This window comes from Anomalospiza imberbis, chromosome 22 (genome assembly GCF_031753505.1).
Source record: "Anomalospiza imberbis isolate Cuckoo-Finch-1a 21T00152 chromosome 22, ASM3175350v1, whole genome shotgun sequence".
In the NCBI taxonomy this organism is placed as follows: Eukaryota; Metazoa; Chordata; class Aves; order Passeriformes; family Viduidae; genus Anomalospiza; species Anomalospiza imberbis.
The window spans coordinates 1423302-1442416 of NC_089702.1; the positions used below are offsets into that span (position 1 = coordinate 1423302).

A 19115-nucleotide genomic window follows, 5' to 3' on the forward strand; every position below is an offset into this window, starting at 1 on the left:
ATGAGCATTGGTGGTCCCTTCCAGCCTAGGGTGTTCTAGGATTCTGTGATTTCTGGGGCTGAAGAGGCAGCACTGACTTTGATGGATCTAAGCCCAGGCTTTGGTGAATAGTCTCCTTCCCAGCAGACATCCCCTGTCCTCCCTCTGTCCCACTGTAGGGGATTTGCTGCCCTGTGAGCTGCTCAGTCTTGCCTTGGGAGGCGCAGGGGTGAGGCAGGCAGAGCTCTGGGGATCTCCCCACACCTCCCAGTGCTGCAGCCCCTCTGCTGCTGCTGCAGGAGCTGAATCCTTCCAGTAAACGAGCCCAGCGGGCTGGGGGGGGCTGTGGTCAGGCTGCTGAGTGAGAACAGTTGTCCTGAAAGACATTTTTTGTGCTGCCATGCACCCACATGTCTGTGCTGTGAACAGACCTCAGAGCTGTTGTCCTCAAAAAAAAAGGTGGGTGGTTTGTTGCTAGAATTCCAGACCGGATTGTGTCGGAAGGGACCCTAAAGATTATCTCGTTCCATCCTCTCACCTCCCATTATCCCAGGGTGCGCCAAGACCCGTCCAACCCGGCCTTGGACATTTCCAGGGATGGGGCAGCCACAGCCACTCCATTTTTCCATCCCTCCCTTCATCTTCCCCCCTTCCTCCCTCCTTCCCTCTCTTCCTTCCTCCCTGCATCCTTCCCTTCCCTCACTCCATCTTTCCTTCCTTTTCTCCCTCCCTTCATGACAGAATCGCTCCCCCATGCAAACCCTTCTCCCAGACAAGTCCTTTATCCTCTGAGACATTTTATTACCAGTTCTGCTTTAGATTAAACAAGCCTTCAGTATATAAAAATAATGTATACAAATGAGCAGTTAATGGTTTACATTTCTAGCTTAAAGGCATTTATAAGTTACACATTCATTTCCCATCGCTCCCCGGACACGGAGCCGGCGCTGAAGCAGCTTAAATACAGCAGGGAAGCAGCGGCTGCTCTGGCTAAAGCTGGGACCAGCGAGAAAGGACGGAGGAGGGACGGGAGGAGGGAGGAGCGTCCTCGCCTCGGGACGAGCGGGGGCCGTTTGGTGGAGTAAATGCACCGAGAGGTTCAACTGCGGCGCTGCGGGCTCGGGCTTACTCAGCAGCAGCGGGGCAGGGGAGGGAGCGACGGTCGGGTCCAGTCCGGTACCGAGAGGCTCGTACGGCTCCGGGGCCTCTCCTGCCTGGCGGCAGCAGGGACCCCGCAGCCTTTGGGACCGCGGGGCTGCGGGGCTGGGGGCTGCCGGCATCTCCTGCGTGTCCCACCCAAGAAAACGGGGAGCCCCGCAGGGCTGACAGTCCCGCTTTATCCCAGAGGCTCCAGCCCCGACAGAGCAGGTGGATGCCGGGGATGCAGGTGGGCGGAGGTGCCACCACCTCGCAGAAACTTGTCCCTGCTGCTGATTGTCGCAGCTACGGAGCCTCCCCTGCGGCGAAGAACAGCCCAGCGCTGCTCGCCACAGCCTTGGGGACACCCTGTGTGGGGGTGTTCCAATCCCTGCTGCCGCAGCACAGAGAAATTTGAAGGAAGACTTATAAAATCATGTAAAATAGCACCGCTGCCAGCCCCTGGCTCCGGGAGGTGCCCGGGGTGGGAGCTTTGCAGCAGCTCCTTGCTGGCTCTGCAGCGCAGGAGAACGCGGGTCTCGGGGGCTCTGCGGGCCGGGGGAGATGTGCGGGGGAGATGAGCGGGGAGCGCTGTGTCCCTGGCTGACACCTCCTCCCCTCCCGCAGCGGCAGTCAAAGGCACCAGCAAGCTGAGGGTGGGACACACCGGTGCGCAGGGCTGGCCCCGCGGCCGGCGTGAGAGGGAGCAGCGCCGGGGTAGGGACGGGACAGCCCCTCTTTTCCTTCCAGGACAAGCTGGGGCCCTTTCTGTGCTTCCCCATCCCCGACCGTAGCCAGGAGGGCCCCCCAGCCCTGCCAGCCTGGGGAAAGGAGCTCAGGGACATGGCCAAGCAAGCGCCGGGGGTGCCTGTGCCCGGCCCAGGCAGGCGAGGCGGAGCCGGCACATTAAGCGGCTGGAGCAGCTCGGAGCGGGCATTGTCCCTCCACCCCGCCGAGCCCCGGGCTGAGGGACTGCCATCCTGCGGTCCCATCTGCGTCCGGAGGATGGTCCTGCCCCGCTCCTGGAGCTGCAGGGACGGCGCCGCTCACAGCGCGATGTCCGGCGTCGCCTGCAGGCTCTGCCCCGCCGCCCGTTTCTTGGCGCTGCCGCGGGCCTTGTCCCCCCGCCGGTACGGGTTGTTCCGCAGATCTGCACCGGGGGAAGTGCAGGGGCCGGATGAGCTTCACCGCCCACCCGGCATGGCCGGGGTCCCGCACCCATCACGTACACAAGGAATGGTTTGTGTTGGAGGGACCTTAAAGCCCACCCCTGCCACGGCAGGGACACCTCCCACTCCCCCATGGAGCTCCACGCCCCGTCCAGCCTGGCCTTGGACATTCCAGGGATCCAGGGGCAGCCACAGCTGCTCTGGGCACCCTGTGCCAGGGTTCACCCTCACAGGAATGAGTTTTTCTCTGAACCTTCAACCTAAAACACTCCTTCGTTCATTTAAAACCCTTGCCCCTTGTCCTGTCTCTCTGCCCGGGAGTTGCCCCTCTGGGTGTGAGGACACCCAGGACAAGCCAAGGACCGACGGGAGGAGCAGCAGCTACGAACAATCAGCCCGTGCGACCCCGACCGCCGGCTCTGGGAGCCCAGCACCGCATCGGGGGCTGATCCCGGGTACCCCGGGCTTGGGTTCAGCGTGGCACAAATCCGGCCACACACCTGGAGAAATCCCGGCGGGGAGGGGGGAAACCCGGCAGCCCCCGCCCACCTGCGCCGGCCCCGCTGCCCCACGTTACCTACAGAGGACTCTCCTCGTTGAAGCTCACGTCGCAGAAGAGCCGGGACGAGCGTTTGCCCGTCCGGGCCGTGAAAGGAACAGTTTTGAGAGCTGAGCAGAGGGATCCAGAGACAGCGAGGAGGAGCAGGAGGAGGAGAGAGGAGGAAGAAGCAGAAAAGGAGGAAGAGATATGAGACAGGGGAGGGAGCACTCGGTAGCTTTGCCGTGTGGGATGTGAAGGTGCTTGCAGATAGGTTTGGTCCCCGTGGCAGGGCTTGGTGACCGCCCAGCTCCTGTGACAGCCCCTGCAGCCCCAGGACTGGATCTGTGATGTGGGGACACCTGGCTGCTCACCTGAAATCATCTCTCACCTGAAATTATATCCTCAATGGCCCCATCTTTGCCTTCGTAGATGAGAGGCTCCTTCACCATCTGCTTCTTCTTCAGCTCAGCAATCATGTCCATCTGCTGCCTCCTGGCCTTCTGGACAGGCAGCTGGGAGGGGACAGGGCGCTTGAGTGCTGTGATCACACCCCAGAGGAGATGGGGTGCCCTCCCCTTCATCTCCCACCCAGCTCTCCCTCCCCAGGACCTGTTTAGTCCTTCCCCACCACTCAGCCCACCCAGGGCTGGGGCTGGGACCCCACCAGGACACGGATATGGGGGCACCTTCACCTCGGGCTGCTGCTCGCTGCCAGGGGAGCCGGATTCTGCCTCTTTGGCTGCGGCCTCTTGTTTCTTCCACAGCTCGATGTCCTGCTCTGCTTTCTTAGGAGAGGGGCAGGAAGAGTGTGCTGAGCCAGGGGAATCCAGGACTGCAGCCCCCTTCCTTCTTCGCATCACAGCCCCCAGCTCACCCCAACCCAGTTTCAAAATCTCTGACCATCCCAAGGGCATTCCTGAGCCCCAGCCTTGCCTGTGACTTCTGCTGATTGCTCCAAAGTGGAGTCAGGTGCCCCAGATCTCCTCCCAGACCTCAGAAACAGAGGACCCCATGCCCCCTCCTACCTTATAGGCTTTGATGAAGCGCATGAACATGGGGAAGAAGGTGGTGGGGGGACTGGTCTTGGGGTTCTCCCCAAAATACTCCACAGCTGACTCATACGCTTCCTGTGGGCAGAGACACCTGATCCAGGGGCTGGGCAGTGGTGCCCACTGCCCACCACCTCCTTCCAACCTCTCCCACCTCCCCATCCTGCCCCGTTCCCTTCTGCCTGTCCCACTGGAGCCACATCCCAAGCAGGAGCCTCTCCCACGTGGCAGAGGGTACCCCAGGGTGTCCCCACGCAGGGGACTGCCCCCATGACCCCACTCCACCCCAGCACCCACCTTGGCGGTTTTGCTGTCAGCCTGCAGCTTCTCCATCACCTCAGAGTTGACCTTGAGGAAGTCCTTGAGCACGGGGCTGTCGTCCTGTCTCATGAACTCCCTGCGGGTCAGCTCCATGCCCTGCTGCAGGCTTCGCACGTCTTGCAGGACACCATCCAGGGACACTGCAGGAGGCGAGCAGTGCAGGGTCAGGGTAGGCTCGGGGTGCCAGGGGCTGCCTTGACCCTCAGCCCAGGGCCCGTGGGCACTACCTGTGCCTGCCTTGTCAAGGAAGTGCAGCTCGGTGTGGAAGCCAGTGAGCTCCGGGTACTTCTCCATGATCACCCGCACCAGGTAGTGCAGCAGCGTCTGCTTGCGGTCTGTCGACTTCATCTCCAGGAGCTGGGGCAGGGCAGAGTCACCCCGACCTGCAGCCACCACCCCCTCACACCCTGCCTCTGGTGCCCCTTTGTCCATGTGGCTGGGTCTGTATACATCCCTCCGCTCCCACAGCTGGATTTGCATCCCTCTATCCCCCAGCCAGGCCTGCACCCCTCCATTCCCATGGCTAATTCCCATCTTTCTCTATCCCCATGGCTGGGTCTGCATCGCCCTGTCCCTACATGTGTGACCTTCCTCCCTCCATCCCTGCAGCCGGTTCCCATCTTCTTTCATTCCATCTTCCTTCATCAAGGTCCTTGAATCCTTTAACCTCTCCATATCAGGTCTCCATCCTTCCGACCATTCCTGTGTATCTCCATCCCTTTGCCTTCTCCCCTCGCCTCCTCCATCCCAACACGCAGCGTCTTCATCCTTCTGTCCCTACAGCTAAACCTCATGTCCCTCCATCCCTACTGCTGGTCCTTGCACCCCTCTATCCCCACAGCAGGTTCCTGTGTCCTTCCATGGTCCCTCTGTCCCTGTCCCCAGGGCTGGTCCCTGGCAGTGGCAGTGCCCCCATCGCCCCCACACCAGGGAACCCGCACCGACCCTACCGCATCAAGGCTCTGCAGCCGGAAGCCGTAGGCAGCGCCACGCTTGCTGCTGTTCATGTAGTTCCCGAAGGCCAGCACAATCTGCGGGGACACCACGGCTTGGGGACACAGGGCCAGGAGGGCACAGCGCCCGCAGACACTCTGTGTGCACCCATCGGGGCCACCTCCCCACAAAGCCCTCACCTCGAGGATGTGGCGCAGTTTGCTGGAGGACTTGAGGGACATGGAGGCGGCGATGATGGCGTTGAGTTGCTGTGGGAGGGAGGGAAGGGTGTGAGTGTCGCCGCAGGAGCCGCCCCCGCGCAGCCCCCTCTCCGCCCGTCCCCAGCACACACCGGCATCAGCAGCTGGGCCGTGTCGCCGAAGCTGCCCAGGAAGATCATGACGTTCATGCGCTCGGCCAGGCGCGGGATCTTGCTGAAGCGCATCATGAACTGGTCCTCGTCCGACAGCTCCTCCGGCGGCTGCTGGTCCCGCTCAAACTTCCCAATCAGGGTCCGCTCGTACTCGGTGGGCAGGAAGCGCAGCAGCAGCTCCAGGAAGTCGAGGCTCAGGGTTTGCTGGTCGTACCTGCGGGGAGGGGACACCCCTGGCACTGTCAGGCCCTGCCGCAGGTGCCCCTGTCACCCTCGGCTGGTTCCATCACCCCTCCATCCCCCACAGCTGGTTCCTGCACCACTCCATCTTTCTGTATCCGGACCCTGCATCTCTCTGTCTCTCCATATGGATCCCTCCATCTCTGTCTTTGGTCCCCTCATCCCTTCTTTTCATATCTGGTTCCTGCATCTCTCCATCCCCACAGATGGTGCCTGCATCCTTATACCTCTCCACACCTGATCCCTCCACCTCTGATCCTTCCATCCCTCCATCTCTCCCCATACCAATCCCTGCATCCCATCACATCCTCCACCATCCCAACCCCTTGGTCCTGCTGGGCTGTGCCTGACCTTCTCCCACCCTTGCCCAGCCCAGGGGGAGCACTCACGTCTCGATGGCCGTGCAGATGTCCTGGATGCTGCGGCCGCCCTTGCGCAGGGTGATGGCCAAGTTCTTGGCCCGGTTGGACTCCATGAGGGTCACCTTGCTGGGCGCCTTCTGCGTGGCCTTGGCCTTGAGGGCACTGATGTCCAGGGCGGGGCCCTGCGCCTTGGTCTTGAACTGCTCCTCAAAGTCACTCATGTCCAGCTCCTGCGGGGACACAGGGCTGTGGACACGGCAGGGAGGTGGCACTGGACATCTGGGGTGAGGACGGGGCCAGAGGACCAGGATAAGGGTGAGGAGCAAAGATCAAGATGAAGCAAGGGGATGGGGATGGAACAAGGGGACAAGTACAGGGACAGGCAAGGGGACAGGGAGGGGTAAGGAGGGGGTGAGGGGACCAGAGGATGGAGGTGAGGAAGAAGAAATGGACAGGATGCGAAGGTGCACATGGAGCAAAGGGACAAGGAGAGGAGAAGCACGCCTGATCCCGTGTCCCTCTCCATGGTGCTAAGGACTTTTCCTGACCTCCAGCTCCTCCTGCAGCCCTGGACACCACGGGTGGGTGCAGGGTGGGCACGAGGCAACCTCAGCATGGCCCGGGGCACTGAGCCCCCCTGTGCCCGGCCCCCTGCCCCTGTGCTCACCTGCAGCACCTTCTCATCGTTGAGCTCGGTGAAGACGGTGCCGTCGATCTGGCTCGGCTTCAGGGCCACCCAGTTGAAGACGGGCATGCGGAACTTGGTCTGGATTGGCTTCTTCACCTTCACTGCAGGGTCACAGGGAGGGGGGGCACGTCTCAGGGTGGGGGGGTCCCAAACCCGCCCCAGGGTGCCCCCAAACCCCTCCTGGGGAACATCCCCACTGTCCCTGGGCCACACTCACCTGAGCCGTTGGCAGTGGGGGGGGCACCCGGCCCGGCTGGGGGCTCCCCAGCGAGGGGTGGGAGTGGTGGAGGGGGAGGCACGGGGCCCTCTGGCCCCCCCGGGAGCGGCGGGGGGGGTGGTGGCATTGGGGCACCCGGGAGTGGGGGAGCAGGGGGGGGGGCGGTGCCTGCAGGCAGAGGGGGTGCGGGGGGTGGGGGAGGGATGGGCTCAGCCCCCGGCAGAGGTGGGGGGGGTGGAGGGGGTGGGGGCGGGGGGGCAGCAGGTGCTGGTGGGGGAGGTGGGGCTGGAGCCAGAGCCGGAGCATCTGCAAGGGAAAGAAGATGTGGGTGAGATGGTGACACAGCAGGGCACGGTGCCACCGCCACCCTCCCTCTGCCACCGCATTACCCTGAGTGCCCGGGCACATCCCCACACCCCCGCCTCAGTTTCTGTGCCCGGAGACTCGCTGCCACCCCTCCTTGGTGCCAGGTGCCCCCGCCGGGAAGGGGACATCCCCTCGCACCCACGGTACCTGTGCAGGTGGCGGTGGTGTCGGTGGTGTCGGTGGTGGCAGTGGCCTCCCCAGAAACCACGGGGGTTGCGGGGGTTTCTATGACAACGGGGACAATTTCGATGGCGACGTCTCCGTCGGGCCCACGCAGTATCTGCACCAGCCCCTTCTCCTCGAGCTCCGCCAGCCGCCGCTCCAGCGCCAGCCGGTAGCACTCCTGGGGCTGCGGGGACGGCGGGCTGGGCGGCCGCGGGGGGCTCAGCTGCTCCTGGAGAGGTGACAACCCCCGGCAGGTCACTGGCGTCCCTCTGCGCCCCTAGGAGCCCGGTCCCTGAGCCCCAGCCTTCCCTCAGCACCCCGGCACCCCCGGCTCACCCGCAGCGCCTCCAGCTCCCGCCGCGCCTGGCTCAGCTGCTTCTCCAGCTCCGCTATCTTGGCCATGGAGTCGTTCTCCGCATCCTGCAGCTTCTCTGTCAACTGTGGGGGACGAGGCGCCGCCGCTCAGCCCCGTCCTCATCCCTCCCTCGGGGCTTGCGTCAGCGGCTCTGCCCACGCGCCCACGGCCCACCTGGCTGACGTGCTCCTGCAGCTCCTCCATGTGCTCCAGCACCGCCGTCTTGGTCTCCGAGTCCTCCAGCATGGCCCCCACGTCGAAGACATTGTCCAGGTAGGCTTGGATCTGCACCTGCAGCTTGTCGCTCTCAGTGAGGCGCAGAGTCTGCTGAGGGACAGCCGGTGTCACCGTCGGTGCCAACAGCACCCCTGGCACCCCCACCTTGGGATCACCCACTCCCACCCTTGGGATCACTCACCTCCAGGTACTGGTCCAGCCCCAGGTGGGTGAACTCGTACTGCAGGAACACGCGGAAGTTCATGTTCTCCACTGAGTGCACCACGATGTTGATGAACTGCATGCAGGCCACCTGTGCAGACACGGCTCAGCACAGGGCCAGGGTGGCTCGTGGGGATGTTGCCCCAGGGGCTGCATGGGGGGTTGGTGGCCCTCGGGGACATAGTGGCCCTGGGAAGTGCATGGGGGCTTACACAGTCCTGGGGACATGGTAGCCTGGGGACAGCACAGTGGCTTGGGGACGTGATGGCCTGGGGACAGTTTGGTGGCTCAGCATGCTCTGGGATGTGATAGCCTGGGGACAGTTTGGTGGCTTAGAAGTCCATGGGGACATGATGCCATGAGCACAGTAGAGTGGCTTAGAAGCCTTTGGGGACAGCAGAAGAGCCCTTGGCACATGGCAGTCCTTGGGACATGCCAGCCCCAGGACAGCACGGTGGCTCAGCAGCCCCTGAGGACATGGTGGCCTGGGGAACAGTTTTGTAGTTCAGCATCCCTTGGGACATGATACCATAGGGACAGTGTAGTGGCTTAGGAGCTCTTGGGGCATAATGGCCTGGGGACAGTGCAGCAGCCTTGGTGACATGACGCCCTGGGGACAGCAGAGCATGGGCCCCAGCAGCCACTCACCATGAAGTCAATGTTGGTGTCCTCGTTTCGGAAATACTCCATCAGCTTCTCGAAGCGGTTCTTCTCCCCGCAGACCTGGGGGGGAGCAGGGGGCTGAAGGCCAGGGAGGACATGGCCAAGGGACACCCAGGAGGGTGACAGGACAGGAGGTATCTATCGGTGACACTATCCCAACTCTGACTGGTGCTGCCAGGCACCCAGCCCAGCTGGGACATGGCCCTGGGAACACGTGGTGGCATGGGGACATCAAGCCCAGTGACCGGAACATCCCCAAATAAGCCAGAGATTTGAGGGTGGTGCAGGGCTCTGCCACACCCAGGGAAACCGAGGCACAAACCCAGCTGGAGCACAGATGTTCATGTGCGGACTGTGTGTCCCTGCTGGGGACTCACCTCCTTGAAGTTGTCAAAGGCAGCCAGGATGATGTCGTGGCCACCTCGGACCAGGCAGACAGCGGCCAGCAGCTCCAGCACCAGAGCCTTGGTCCTGCAGAGACACGCGGAGTGAGGGGGCTGGGGCCGTGGGGTGGGCGAGGGGACGGGGGTGACAAGGGACAACAGGGGGCAGGGCAGCTCCTACCTGGCGTTCTTGTTGTTGAGGCTCAGGGTGATCTCGTTGACACAGGCTGGGTGGTTCATCACCAGGCTGAAGCCAGACTGGGGAGGGGAAAGGAGCATTCATGGGGTCGTGTGTCCCCCTGGAGACACTCAAGGACCGTGGGACACCCCCATGTCACGTCCCCTCCAGGCAGGAGGTTGAGTGAGGACATCTCAGAGCCAGGGGATGCAGACCCAGTTCCACCCCGGAGCTGCCACCGCGGACGCGGGGGATCCCGGGGAGCCCCAGGCGGATCCCCGCGGCTGCCGCCCACTCCCACCTGGTAGTTCATGATGGCGCGGAGGCACATGATGCACACATGGACATCGTCCTTCTGGCTGACGAGCCGCGAGTTGCGCAGCGTCTTCCTGCTGTGCGAGGAGTTCAGCCTGGGCGGGGAGAGCGCGGCTGAGCGGGGCCCGGGGAAGCCGCGGGCGCAGCGTAAAGCGGGGACGGGACAGCGCAAGGGGGTGGCAGCGGGGGCGGGGGGACACCGGGGCACCGGGCGGCTGCACCCCACGGGACAAACCCTCGTGTCCGTGCCCATCTAGAAGCCCTGGGACTGGGGGGGGGATGTGGGGTGGGATGGGTTTTGGGGCCCCCTCGTGCACACGGGTGGTCTCGGAGGCTCACCGGGGCGGGCAGGAGCTGCCGGGTGACCTGGGGGCACTGTCCCCATCGCTGCCCGGGGCACCGCAGGGGACGCTGGGGTGGACGTGGCGGAGGAGGGTGTGGATGTGCTGGTTCGAGAGGCAGCAGCTGGAGGCGCGTTAGAGCCTGCAGGACAGGAGGGAGAAACAGGGCTCCCGCGACGCCTCGGGGACACCCGGGGACAAGGGATGGGACCCCCTGCGGGTGCCACGTCCCTCCTGACCTGTCCCTGGGGCTGGGAGGGACACCCCGGCTCCTCCAGAGCTTCTGGCAGGCGGCGAGGGACCCCCGCGGTCCCCGGGGTGCCACGTTACAGCTCGTGGGGTGACCGCGGTGGGGTGTCCCTGGGACCCCCCCGCCCACCGGGGATGCCGCGCAGGCCCTGTCCCCAATACCGGTGACCAGCAGCGGGGTCCCGTGGGGTGTCCCCGTCCCGCCAGTGCCCCGTCACCTACCGTCAGCGCGTCCCCGGCAGCGTGCAAGAGAAGAGCGGGGTTAGACGGGGCTGCGGGCGAGCGGCGCCAAGCGAGAGCCACCAGCCACCAGGACCGGCTTGGGGGGACACAGGCCCGTCCCTCCGCCCGGGTTTAAACCAGGGGGCTGCGGTTTGCTCCCCCAAAATCTCCAACACCCCCAATTTTTGTCTGTTCCTGGGGTTTAACCAGAGCACCCGAGCACGGTCGCAGTGCCGGGATGGGGACACGGCTGCAGCCCAGTCCCAGGCAGGGCTCAGCCCCTGGGGGCACACGGGGGGATGTGGCTTTGTCCCCACCCTCCAACCACCAATGGGCGCCCATTTTTAGGAGCGGGCCTGCGTCTCCCTGCCAAGCCCCTCTCCAAGCGCGGTGCGGCCGGGGGTGCAGCGAGGCGAGAGCGGGGGACACGGCACAGGGACACGGGGACAGCTGGGGACGGGACCACACGTTACCTTACAGTGAGGGGCCGCGGTTTGGAGGAGCCCTGCGGGGGGGACGAGGAGGTGCTTCTGTTCAGGTCCTCCAGCGACCGCTCCTTGCCCTTGTCAGAGCCGGGGCTGTTCTCTGCGCTCTCCATGTCATACCTGGTGGCCCGTGGGGACATGGGGACGGGTGAGATGTGGCACCCCAATGCGGGCAGATGCCCCTCAGGGATGTTGGGGATGTTCTGCTCAGCCCCAGCCATGGAGCACCGCCCTGATGACAAGGGAGGGCACCCCCAGGGACCGCCTCAGCCCTGCCGAGCCCCAGGGGCGGCTGATCCCAGCCTTGGGGACAGGGGACCCGGTGGGGACGTACGCGACAGAGCACTGGGCAAAGGCGAGGTACTCCAGCAGCACGTCCAGCCCCTTGTTCTCCTCGTTGAGGAACTCCTGGACCCAGCTGGAGGGTGCAGAGTGTTAGTGGGCTCTGCCAACCCCCACATCCTCTCTCCCCCTGTGCCCAGACACTCAGCAGAGCCACCCCCAGGTCAGAGGTCCCCAGCAAGGGTGGAACACGCTGGGGACATGAGGTGACACCATGAGCTGGCATTTCTCTGAGGCCAGGTGAGTGCCACAGTGAAACTGATATATGGGGGACACAGCCCAAGGGCTCTCCTGTCACCACTGCCACCGCTACCACGACAGGACAGCCTGGCCCTGGGGACCGTAGGCACCCACCACCCCACAAGGGGTCAGGACAGCCAGTGTGGGGCAGGGTCCCTCCTGGCACCCTGGGGTACCAGAGAGTCATAATGGGGTTCAGAACCCCCAGCACCCCCAGCTGCCTCAGCACCCTCAGCCTCCCACCAGAGCCCTCCTAAGGGGGCAGGATGAGGCCACAGCCTCCACATCCTGCTGTCACCCTCCAGCCAGAGCCAGCAGCACGTCCACCCCCATCCCAGAGACAGTGGCAGTGGCTGGGTGACAATGCCACCCCCACCCTTACCCGATGTAGTTGGTCCTCAGGGAGATCTCCAGCTCCCGGAGCACCTGCGTCGACTCCTGCACTCGCCTCTTGAACTGTGGGACGGGGACAGCCATTGGCACCGTCCCTGTGCCCAGCCTGGGATGGGGACCAGGGGACTGGGGTGCAACAGGGACGCCTCACCTTCCTGCTGACACCACCCGTGTCCAAGTAGCTCCTCAGCTTCTGGATGTAGGCGGACGGAGGGTTCTTCACCTGGAAACGCTCCTAGGAGCCCCAGAGAGAGGCTGAAACTGGGCCAGCTGCTGTGGCACGGGGACCTGCCACTGTCCCCACAGCAGCCACAGTGTCCCTGTTCCCACCCCAACTGCATCAATGCTTAATGAGGTTAATGAGGTGCTGTGTCAGTAACGAGATGGATGTCAGTGCTTGGTACAGCCAGACTGATGCCCAAACCATGCCACAAGTGGCACCTGGGGACAGGGACAGCACTGGGGACGCTGTGAGCTTGGACCTCACCTGGTCACAGATCAGCTCCCACTTCTTCTCGTTGTCGTACTGGTTAAGCAGCTTCATCTTGTCCGGGGGCAGGTTCATGGAATTCTGTGGGTGAAGGGTGTCAGCGCTGGGGGTCACCCCAAAAACACCCCTGGGATGCAGCACCCCCTACTCAGTGAGCACTGGGAGTCCTTGCTCAGCAGTGGGGGATGGGGACACTGGTGGGAGAATGGGGACAGTGATGGAAAAATGGGCACAGGGGTGGGAGGATGGGATCATGGTGGAAAAGTGAAAGAAGCAGCATTCTCAGGATGGGGACACTGGTGGGATGATGGGGACAGCCCTGGGAGGTTGGGAACACCACTATTCCCAGGATGTGAGCATCCCATGGACCCATCAGTAATGTCCCCACCTGAAGGGACGGGTGGGCAGCGAGTGCTGGTGGGGGACAGGAGGAAGAACTGGACACATCCACCCATGTCATGAGTGCACCACGTGCCCAGCCTCAGCCAGCCCCATCCCAGCAGGGCCACACGGGGTGAGGGACGGGGACACGACTGGTGACAACTGAGGGACCCGGGAGCCTGAGCTGTGCTTGAGGGGTCACCCCTGAGTCCCCACCACCGCAGGTGTGTGACGAGCCCATCTGGAGAAGTCAGTGTTTATTAAGAGACAATGCTGCCAGGGCCTGGCACATCCCTCCGTGCCACCATTGCACAGCCCCAGCCCCCACGGCCACCGCAGGACGTGACGTGGTTTCCGCTCTCGGCACCGGGCGCTGCCGAAACCACCCCCGCCATGAGCGAGACGCAGCTCCTGTCCCTGGGCTGCTCTGCTGAGGGACACCACGGGGTGGCCTTCATGGGACACCCACCATGGCCTGGGCCAGGTGCAGCTCAGCTCGGCTCACAGGTGATTTTTTTGCTGAAAGACCCAATTTTTGGTGCTCCAGCTCCACTGGAGAGCACCTGCAGGCTGGCACGATGGCATGTGGTGCAATGCACAGCCCCAGGCCACCCCTAAATCACAGTCTTGGGGTTCCCTGAGGAGGAGGATGGGGACGCGGGGCGCATGCCATGCTGGAACAACCACATCCTTGGAGGAAGGCATCTCCCAGGGCTTTGGTTGCCCACAGAAGAGCAGGCCCAAGGGGAAAGGTCCCACTGTGGTGGGCAGGAACCAAAACCTCTCCACCTCCTCCAGGGAGGACCTGTCAAGCTGCTTTCACAAGAATCCAAAACCAGGAGCAGTGGGTGGGGAGGAGCTGGGTTGGGCTGGGGCTGGCTGGCACGAAGAGCTGGGCAGGGGGACAGTCAGGCTGCAGGGTCAGAGATGGCCTCGCTGTGAGGCCACTGGAGCTGCTGGCTGGGTTCTGGAACGGGCAAGGTGACAGCAGCACCTGTCTGTCACCATTGCTGGTCCCGAGCTGCCATCCTTGGGATGGATGAGGATCAGACCAAGGGACAGCGCTGTGCCAAGAGGAACCACACACCCAGACACCCCGCCCAGGGCTCAGTCACACCCGTGGCACCCTCTGTGGGACACTGTTGGGTGCCCTTGGCAGAGAGGGGATGGTGGCACTGCCACACGGACCAGCTTTAAGCCATCACACGTGGGACCTGGACCAAGCAGGACCCTGCACTGGTGGTGGGACAGGACCCAGCACGAGGGTGGGGCAGGGCTGTCCCCACGGAGGTGGCTCTGCCCCGAGCCCCGCGGTCCCTCCCTTGCGGGCAGGATGTGGCACAGGTCGGGTACAAACTGGGTGGTGGCTGCTTGCCGGGTGGGCTTGTGGTGCCGGGGAGGAAGCGGCTCCGCTGAGGAGCCTCAGCCGGCAGCACAAAGAAACCGGTTCTCATTTCCTGCCCGGGAGGGGGGACCGCTGCTGTGGGAGGTGGGGCAGGGCGGCAGGTGTGGGGCAGAGTGGGTGATGTGGGACTGGGCGGATAATGTGGTGCAGGGCAGCAGCCAAGGACCCCACAGGTGTCAGGGGAAGACTTGGTCCTCCTCCTTTGGGGACAAGGATGGAGGAGCCACAGCAACTTGTCCACAGCAGCCACATCCCACCTGCCGTGATCCAGCACCCAGCTCCCTCCTCCCGCCCCTGCCCGGGGCTTCCCAGCCGCCTCACAGCCCACCACGCCACTGAGTGGGTGCCACCAAATGTCCCCCAACAACCCTGCTGTGACACAAAGTGCCACAGAGCTTGCAGGGCCAGCCCAGCCATGCCCAGCACCAGGATGAGCCTGGCTGGGACCCAGCACCAGCTGTGGGTTGAGCCAGGTTTTGCCCTACACTCAAACCAAGGCCAGGGGAGGTGAAGAAGCACCAACATCATTTTCTGGTACAAAACAACCTTTTGCTGTCATGGCTGGCAGGGACAGAGCTATTTTGGGTGTCAGGCACCTCTTTGTGTTCCACACGTGAGCGGGCAGCGCCGAGCGGAGCCGGGCTGAGCCGAGCTCTGCACCAAAGCTGGCACAGAATGTTCCGGCATCCTCCGGGGAAGTGTTTGTGCTGCAAACCCCGGCAGGCTGAGCGTGAACCGGGCTGAACCCTGGCAGCGCCGTTTCTGGGGCACGGGGGATGTGCAGGCACAGAGAGGGGATGGAAAGTCTTGGCAGCACATGGGACGGGACGAGATCCCAGCCCAGCGCCAGGCACAAAATCCTGCCACAGGGGAGGGCACAGGGCAGGGAACTGCCCCAGATGGCGGCTCAGGGGCTCTCCCCAGCTGCAGGAAGGGCCAACATCGCCAGGTGCCCAGGTGCCCAACAGACTGTGCCACTCCTGGGATGCTCCATCCTTCATGGCCTCAGAGCACCCCTGAGATGGTTTGGGACATGCCCAGTCCTGAACTGGAGTGTCCCCTCCAGTGCCCCCGACTGCCACTGGGCTTGTTCTCCTGCCTCTTCCCAGGGCTCAGTGCAAGGCACAGAGCAGGACCAGGCCCACCCAGGGCTCCCTGACCTCCCTCATGCAGCAAAGTGGGCTGGGGGACACTGCCAGAACCAGTTCACCCCATCAGGGATCCAGCCAGACCCAAACCCTCCCAGTGTCAGGCAGGGACGGCCGGTGCAGGAGGAGATGTGTCCCCAGGGTGGCCGGAGGGGTGGCGGCAGCGGGCTGGGCTGGGCTGGGCTGAGCTGGGCTGAGCTGGGCTGGGCTGAGCTGAGCTGAGCTGGGCTGAGCTGAGCTGGGCTGGGCTGGGCTGGGCTGGGCTGAGCTGGGCTGAGCTGAGCTGGGCTGGGCTGGGCTGGGCTGGGCTGAGCTGGGCTGGGCTGGGCTGGGCTGGGCTGGGCTGGGCTGAGCTGAGCTGGGCTGGGCTGGGCTGAGCTGGGCTGGGCTGAGCTGGGCTGGGCTGGGCTGGGCTGGGTGGCCGCTACCGCCTGCGGCTCCAGCTCTATTTTAAGAACAAGCAGAAGCTGCTGTAGCAGCAGCCGAAGAGAGGAGCCTGATCCCGCCAGCGTGTCTTCATCCCTGCTGGGTGCCTGCCTGCCCACCCTGCACTGGGATGTCCTCCTGGTTCTCCCAGGGCTGGATCCAGCAGCACAGGGGGGCTCCTGCACCAGGACATTCTCCAGGCCCTGATCCAGCAGCTGGTGGCTCACAGGCAACTCCCACCCAGGACACAGGTCCCCCCTGGGGACACCCTGGTGCAGCCCCACATCCCCCAGGCAGCCTTGGCCACCGTGCTGGAGCCAGGCTGGAGCTGGATCCAGCAGGAAGCTGAGGACCAGCTTTGTTTCCTGGTTGAGCCGAGGCTGACACTGTGACCAGGGCTTGCTGGTGACCCATCCTGCTGCTGGGGCCAACAGCACATCTGCAAACATCTGCAAACATCTGCAAACATCTGCAACGGTGACGTTGGCCTTGCATTCCCCAGCTCCTGCGAGAAGAGGCAGCAAAGCCCCACCAGGCAAAGCTCCCAGCTGGAGCAGCCCCCATCCCAGCCAGCCACTGCTTGATTTTGACTGCACCACACCTCAACTCACAATTCCATTTATATGTTCCCGATTAATGCCTCTTGACAAGCAAAGGGGAGAAAATCCTGATTGCTTCGAGCAGGAATATCTGGGCACCCCTATCCCAGCAGCCAAGATTCTCTTCCTCTGCTCCATCCCAAAAATCCACCTCATCATGTCCCAAACTACTTGGCACGGGACAACCCTTCCATTGCTCTGCCAAAGCGGCATCTGCCACAGTGCCCCAGCTGGGAAGAAGCCAATTTTTGAGAATGAAGTTTTGGGAAACTAAATTCCTATTTCTTGGCACAGAATGGGTGTATCCCCTTCCTGGCAGCAATTTGGATCCCCATGGCTCTTCCCTGGGTTTCTCTGCCAAGGCTTTGCACCACCAGCTCTCCCAGTTTGGGATGTCCAGCCCAAGACTGATTTGTACTGAGCTCTGATGGCATCACTGCAACCATGGCAACATGTGAGGTCTGGATCGTGTCCCACCAGGAGATTCCCAGCTCATCACCACCTGCTCCATCACTGAGCTCAGGAGGTAGAAAAGTTGAAGCCGGAGTCAGGGAATGTGTTTGTGGTGGGTGAGGGCAGAGGGACCCCTTGTCCCCATCCCCCCCCGGGGTTCTGCTGCCCCCACAGCCACGAGAATGGGGAAGGGACAGTGAAAGGAGGAAGCAGAATTGGGACGGCCGCTTTCACAAGACACCCGCTTCCCGTCAGGGCATGTCCAGCCCCCTGGGTGCCCCTTGTCCTGGAAAAGGGCTTTCCCTCGGGATGAAGGCAGAGAAGATGGTGTTGAGGGCCTGGAGCAGCGCTTTCCCCTTTTCTGATCATTTTTTTGGTTTAGGATTTCCAAACTGCTGGGCTCAGCCCAGCTGAAAGCGCCGCTTCCTGGGGCCTCACAGCGGAAACACCCCAAGTCTCTTCCTGCCACCGCTGCTGCGACAGACGGAGCCATCAGAGGCACCGCCACCCCCCCAGCCACCTGCCACCCCGGGTGTCCCACGGCAATCCCCTCCCTGGGAGTCCCGCGGGGGTCCCGCCAAGCAGCGCCCCTCACCATCATCCCCCTGCAGCTGCGGCTGCGATGCTCATCCCCAAATAATCCCATAAACTCCACGAGATAAAAAAGCTCCCAAGGAATTTGTGCTCGGGGCTGGGATGAGGCACCCTGCCGAGCAGATCCCGGCAGGTCCAACCGAGCGGATCCCGGTGTGCCGGCATCGTGGAAGCTGCGCCCGGCACGGGATCGGCAAAACGGCTCCATCTCCTGCCAGGGGCTCGGGGGATTAAAGCAGCAATTCTTTTTTTCTCGGAGCGTTTTTGGGGAGGGCACGGGTAGGGGCTGGAGCGGGTGGCGCGGTGGCGGGACCCGGCCCTCCTGGCGCGAAGGTCACGGCCGGCCCGCCCCGCTCAAGGACGGAGGGAGCGAGCGGGAGCCGCTCTCCCGCAGCTCCGAGCGGCTCCCGGAGCTGCCATCCATCCCACGGGAACGCGGCTCCGGCATCGCCCGCTGCCCAGCGGCGGGAGGCCGGCAGCGGTGCCGGGGGCTTCCCCTGCTCCGGGGAGGAGGAAGAGGAGGAAGAGGAGGTGAGCGAAGCATCGCCATCCGCAGCACCGGCTGCTTGCGGCGCGCTCCGGCCCTGCCGCCGATCCCGCCATGGCGGAGCCTGCCCGGGGTCCGGGACTCGGGGTCACCCCAAGAATTTGGGGATCGAATCCCCACCAAGGTGAGAGCGATGAGGGGAGGGGAGCGGCTGGGGGTCATCCCGGGGCAGGGCTGAGCGTCCCCGGGGAAACGCGGTGAGAGCAGGGCAGTCACCATTATTAATAAGAATATCAATTAAATAATAAATCAAAGAATTAATAGAACGACGGAATAGTAACAATACTATCATTATAATGACGATAATGGTGGTAACGCTGCTAACGATGCTGATGCCGGTAGGGATGCTGAGAGACCCCCCCAGCGGTTCCCCCTGTCCCCCCCGTTATGTGCGGACCCCCCTGTCCGGCCCGGCCCCGCTCACCAGGACGCGGCCGAAGCGCTCCTCCAGCTCGGCGGCGCCGGGCATGGGCTGCCGGGGGGGCGGCGGGCCGGCGGCGGCAGGGGGGGGCCCGGGCTGCGGGCGGTGGTCGCGGGGCTCCCGCGGGGCCGCGCCCCCCTCCAGCCCCCCGGCCGCGTTGCCCATGGCGGGCGCTGCGGGGCGGCCCCGGCTCCGAGCCGAGCTTCGTCCTCGCCCGTCCCCGCCGCCGCTCGCCGGCGTTTGCAACTTCTGCGGGGCGTTATCGCGCTATAAGCGCTCAGCCCGCCCCCGGCCCCCGCCCCGGCCGCAGCCAGAGCCGGCCCCGGCACCTGCTCGGCTGCGGCGAGGGAGCGGAGCGGAGCGGCGCTGCCCCGCCGGGGCTTACTGCAGCCCATTGGCTTTATTTTATCTTTCATTCCATTCCATTCCATTCCATTCCATTCCATTCCATTCCATTCCATTCCATTTCATTTCATTCCATTCCATTCCATTCCATTCCATTCCATT

At 63.7% G+C, this 19115-nt stretch overlaps 1 protein-coding gene across 7 annotated transcripts; it reads right to left on the reverse strand.

Moving 5' to 3' along the window:
- Positions 1-759: 759 nt before the first annotated feature.
- On the reverse strand, positions 760-18798 carry FMNL1 (formin like 1). 7 transcript variants are annotated; one of them, XM_068212140.1, is made up of 28 exons: positions 18612-18798; positions 12632-12715; positions 12296-12379; positions 12134-12207; positions 11504-11587; positions 11158-11289; positions 10212-10337; positions 9859-9967; positions 9561-9637; positions 9374-9467; positions 8982-9056; positions 8314-8424; positions 8070-8219; positions 7877-7978; positions 7523-7769; positions 7010-7315; positions 6772-6893; positions 6132-6334; positions 5482-5716; positions 5330-5398; positions 5147-5227; positions 4424-4553; positions 4173-4336; positions 3852-3953; positions 3519-3611; positions 3215-3338; positions 2867-2954; positions 760-2266 (listed from the first exon to the last, which is right to left on the reverse strand). In XM_068212140.1, exons 1-28 carry the CDS (start codon positions 18771-18773, stop codon positions 2023-2025), a joined length of 3672 nt encoding a protein of 1223 aa, XP_068068241.1. In that variant the 5' UTR covers positions 18774-18798; the 3' UTR covers positions 760-2022. The 7 variants fall into 7 exon arrangements, with proteins under 7 accessions (XP_068068241.1, XP_068068242.1, XP_068068245.1 ...); XM_068212143.1 differs by having other exon boundaries at positions 2130-2266; positions 2863-2954; XM_068212141.1 differs by lacking the exon at positions 10212-10337.
- Positions 18799-19115: the final 317 nt, after the last annotated feature.